At 37.3% G+C, this 4,744-nt stretch overlaps 1 protein-coding gene across 1 annotated transcript; it reads right to left on the minus strand.

Annotated features, from left to right (window-relative positions):
• Positions 1 to 673: 673 nt before the first annotated feature.
• Positions 674 to 4,744, minus strand: ctsk (cathepsin K). Its single transcript, XM_067407334.1, has 8 exons — positions 4,588 to 4,744; positions 3,930 to 4,067; positions 3,576 to 3,698; positions 3,118 to 3,270; positions 2,639 to 2,857; positions 1,491 to 1,656; positions 1,259 to 1,367; positions 674 to 1,072 (listed from the first exon to the last, which is right to left on the minus strand). Exons 2-8 carry the CDS (start codon positions 4,059 to 4,061, stop codon positions 973 to 975), a joined length of 1,002 nt encoding a protein of 333 aa, XP_067263435.1. The 5' UTR covers positions 4,062 to 4,067; positions 4,588 to 4,744; the 3' UTR covers positions 674 to 972.

Genomic DNA, 4,744 nt, shown 5'->3' on the forward strand with positions numbered 1-4,744 from the left:
TTTAGCACTAGTAGGGACTTAAGAATGTATAACTGAAGTTCTGATGCTATATTCTTGGTTGAATTTTTTAATAAAAAGTCAAAGTTCAGAGATTTTAAGTTACAATTACTGAGTGTGAAGATGTGGGTACACGAAAGGGGAAAGCTGGGTCATTCATCTGTTAATGGGGAAGTGGTTCAGTTATGGTCATGTGATTTCTTACCACAGAATATAACTGTCATCATTTTTGTTTAAACAGTATAGAATAGTTTAGCTCTTAATTATATGTGCTGTCTTTGATTTCTTTTCCTGACCTCTCTTGGTTTCGGCTTCCCCAAATAAATTCTCTGATGCTTTCTCTTCCACCTTAGCAAAAACTAAAACTAAGTCTTCGTAACCACAGGAACGATGGATACCATCGTTTATAGAAATGTTCTCAGAATTCAAAATAAAGGAGAGTTGGCACAAATGTTTTATTCTCTGTTTTGTATTTTACATAATGTTTCTGTACAGAGGTGTGATATTGACTTTTTATTCATCAAAATTGTTAGTAGTGTGATCTTTTTTACATCAGAAAAAAAAAGATACTGTAGTACTGTAGTATGTTGTACTCAAAATTAACAGTTTTATTTAATATGGTCATAAAAAGCCCTTGGTAATTTATATAATCAAAATATAAAACAGAGATCTCAGATCCCACCAGGGGACTAAAAAAAAAAACTTAACAGACTGTGTACACAATATCAAAACTTCCCTTCTGAATTTCAAATATTGCACAAAACAGTTTCAACTGCATGAGTTGACATGATTAAAAACAAGACACAAGAGAAAAATTCACTCAACCTTGTGGTATTAAAATTAATTGCCTCTTTTAGAGAGTGTGTTTTCCAGAACATTATTACATGATGGAGCACAATGATAGTGATGAGTCCCTTTTGTTATTGGTCAGCAGCAGACAAGTTTGGTTTCTTGTGAGCTCCCTGCTTCCAGCTCTCACATGACTGGGTAACTGGCCAGGCTGGCAATGCCACATGCATTGTTACGGTTACGAGCCATCAGGACATACCCCTTCTTTCCCCAGTCTTCACCCCAACTTCAGAAGCAGAAAAAAAACAGGTGAATTAGGTTAAGACACTTCTAAATGCATATTTATTTAATTATTCTTCCTTATTTTTAATTAAATAGAAAATTACATATTTACTTTATTTAAAACGGAATAATTTTAATTAAATTATTTATTTATTATTTCAAACAATGCTGCTCTCTTGAAGAATCTCACCTGTTCTTCACAATCCAGTACTTTTTGCCTTTCGGTGTGACTCCGTAACCAACAGCTAGCACTGCATGGTTGACATCATCCTTGTTGCAGTTGGGATCATAGTACACACCTAGAAATGAGTTTTGGACATAGTACAGGTCAAGCTTTTAGTCTTATTAGTGATCTTTATTATAAAGATTTCAGCAAAACAACACAAAACAGACAATATAGATTTAGAAGAGATGTTAAGTACCGCTTTTGTAGTACAGGAAGGTGGACTGCATGGCATCTATACCCACTGACACAGGTCCCACCTTTGCAACAGCACTAGTCAGAGCCCTCTCATTACCCTGAGGAATCTCTTTAAACCCTTTACAAGTGGCTGCTCTCGCTGAACTGTTGTAGGCACACTGTTGATCCTGCAGGGGGCAGTAGTGAGATGAAAAATAATGTCTGTCAACAGTAAAAATGGTTAGTTCAACCAAAAATTTTAAGTTTAAGTTCAGCGCTTCCAGGTTCTATGTCAAAACAGTGACTCATTATTGGCCGGCTCCTGCATCAGCATCACATGCTTGCATCGTGCTGCTCACATGAACAGCGTCGGCCAATACTGAGCCGGTGTTCTGATGTAGAACCTGGAAGCGCTGGACGTAAACAGTCTACGAGAATGACACAGAAGAGAAGATAATGTTGAATAAAGTCATTATTTTTGTTTTGTTTTTACACACAAAAAGTATTCTCGTCGCTTCATAAAATGAAGGTTGAACCACTAGAGTCACATGGACTATTTTAATCATGTCTTTATTACCTTTCTGGGCCTTGAATGTAGTGGTTAAATTGCTGTCTATGGACGAGTCACATACCTCTCGGATTTCATCAAAAATATCTCAATTTTTGATGAAATCTGAGAGGTATGAGAGGTATGTAGCAACACAAAAAAAGTTTTGCCTTCTAAGTCAGTTAGCATAAAGATACGGTCCCATTTACTGTTGCTCGGTGAAATTTTGCGTGTGAAATCCAGTCATTAAAATAGCAATCCGCACGATCGGGCTTTTTGCATGAGGGTGAAAAGTTCCCCATGCAGCTTTCGCTCATGTTCAAGTTGGTTTACTGTGCTGACCAGCAGAAAGCTGCTTTGTTTAAAAGTATGTGAACTGTTCACACAGTAAAAACCTCTGTGTGATCAGTGCTTCATACATCCATAAGAAAACACTTAAGAGTGTTTTAACATCAGAGAAGAGATGTCATTGCAACAAGGAGGGGAAGTTATTTTGATAAAAAATTACGAGAGCACATGAATTAAAAAAAATGATGTGCACGGATAAATTGTTTATAATAAATACTGAAATATACCATAAAAATAAGAATTGTCAATTTTGATTTCATGGTGACTTTACATACCATTCCAACATAGGGGTAGCCCTCCTCTGAATCAATGCCTTGGTTGTCTGCGACATATTTGAAGGCGATTGTCATGTATCCTCCACCGCAGCCGTCATTTTCAGTCACACAATCCACCAGGTTCTGAGGACTGAGATCCACCAGTTGACCTTTGGTCTTCTTCAGCTGACCTTCCAAGGCCCCAACAGAGCTAAAGGCCCAGCATGAGCCGCACGAACCCTGACGGGAGCAAGAGAAAAACAGCACTCACTGAGGAGCAGTCTAAAAAAGAAAGGCTTCATCTTTTTATCCACTAGATGGAGATCAAGTACAGTGATAACTGAAGCCAATGGTAATATGATAACCCTCATTCTGCGGAAATCTGTATGAAAGCACATTTGTTACTGCCAGGAGTTAAGGTGAGTATGGTGATAAGGTTAATCATGTGAGATTTCCACAGAACGAGGAAACATTACAGGAATATTTTGTAATTTCCTTACTTGGTTCTTGACAGAAGTGACATATCCCAGTTTACGGTAGTCAATTGATTTGGGCAACTTCTCCACCGTGTCACCAGGCATGTATGTGTTCATTGGGTCCCGGTACATGGGCATTTGGAGTGCCATCACTTTCTCTGCCACTTCTTCTAGTGTCTGCAGAGAGATAAGAATTGGACAAAAAAGACCTTGCATCAAATTTCTGATCAAAAATGTTAACAGGTGTTAGAATCTAGTTTCAGTAAACAGGCCTTTATATACATATTTTATTGATGGAAAATTCCTGTTGTCACATGATTACTTATCTGCAAACAAGTTTATCAAGTAACAAAACAGCAAAATAAAAGGCTAATTGTGGGCAGTTTGACATATATAGCTGTATTTTCCTCTTATACAACTGGCAAATGTTTGTAAAACAATGAGTTGAGCATTTCACAGCAGTGAAATATTAATGAACTTACCATATCTCCAAAATGGTTCATGCCCAGATTATAGGTATGAATCCCCAGTTCATACTCTTTGTTATGGGCCTCAATAAACAACATGTTCTTCTCCCAAATCGCCCGTCGAATAGACTCTTCATCCTGTCCACCATGAAACACACGTGTAAATACTTGACACAAACAAAGTGATACTGAAGTAGCTGCAGTGCATTAAAACAGCTCCATAAAGGGACTTAGCCAGTACATTCCAATCAAAGTAGTCATAATAAAATAATAATACAAACTAGCTTATCAACCTAATTCATTAACTCTTTTAGCACCCTGAGGAAAGAAAATGTTATTATTTCAGTCTTTACATAGTATGATACTTACCAGGCCATTGTATTCCCTTCTATGGGTGATTTTCCAGCTCTCCCATGCTTCATCCAGTAAGAGATTGTCCAGAGTGTGAGCTAGTCCACACCACACCACCACAATAAGCGGAATTCCACCAAATGTATACATAATGCCCTGAAAAACAGACACAGTCAGAGGTGTAAAGCCACTATGTACTATAACATGCTCATGCAAAGTAGGCTACGTGCGTGTTAACTGTAAACCACATTAAAAACGAAACCCCCACTGCAACCCCTTTTTAGTCCAGTTTAGAGAAGTAAGGACTGAGTGGTGATATCTGAAATGAGCAAGAAGAAATTTACCATCTTATTATATTCAAAAATAGCGTTAAAAAGTTTTTAATTTAAAAGTTTAATTTACAACAAAAAGAAAGCGGAAGTAATTGCAACAAAGCTGCACCCATAACGTCAAATGTTTCGATTATCATACTTGACGAGTATTAAAACATATAGGCTAAACAATGTAAACTATAATAGTTTACAACAAATTGCAACAAAGCTGCACCCAGGACTTCAAAATGTTTCGATTTCCATACTTTACATTAAAATATATAAGCTAAACAATGTAAACTATTGTTTGTTGTAAACTGAATTAAGAAAAAAGATACAGAGTGACCATGAGGAACCTCAGTTACCTGAATGATTTCCAGAAGTCAGAACAAAAGATGGATGCAGGTTTGAAACTGGTTAGTCGACGACCTTTTTTATATGCTGGAGTTTTGAGGAAGTTGTGGGAAAGGGAAGAAGTCCCGCTGCATCTGGAATCGCTAAAACAGCTCAGAGCGATGATGT

Source organism: Chanodichthys erythropterus, chromosome 2 (genome assembly GCF_024489055.1).
Source record: "Chanodichthys erythropterus isolate Z2021 chromosome 2, ASM2448905v1, whole genome shotgun sequence".
NCBI lineage: Eukaryota > Metazoa > Chordata > Actinopteri > Cypriniformes > Xenocyprididae > Chanodichthys > Chanodichthys erythropterus.

What these genes read in the sequence shown, in the direction of transcription:
- ctsk (XM_067407334.1), bottom strand. Translation starts at nt 4,061, where the DNA reads ATGTATACATTTGGTGGAATTCCGCTTATTGTGGTGGTGTGGTGTGGA. An exon ending in TGAACCATTTTGGAGATATG is followed by an intron (nt 3,271 to 3,575) that starts GTAAGTTCATTA and finishes ATCTCTCTGCAG; the next exon opens with ACACTAGAAGAAGTGGCAGA. An exon ending in TACTGGATTGTGAAGAACAG is followed by an intron (nt 1,073 to 1,258) that starts GTGAGATTCTTC and finishes CTGCTTCTGAAG; the next exon opens with TTGGGGTGAAGACTGGGGAA.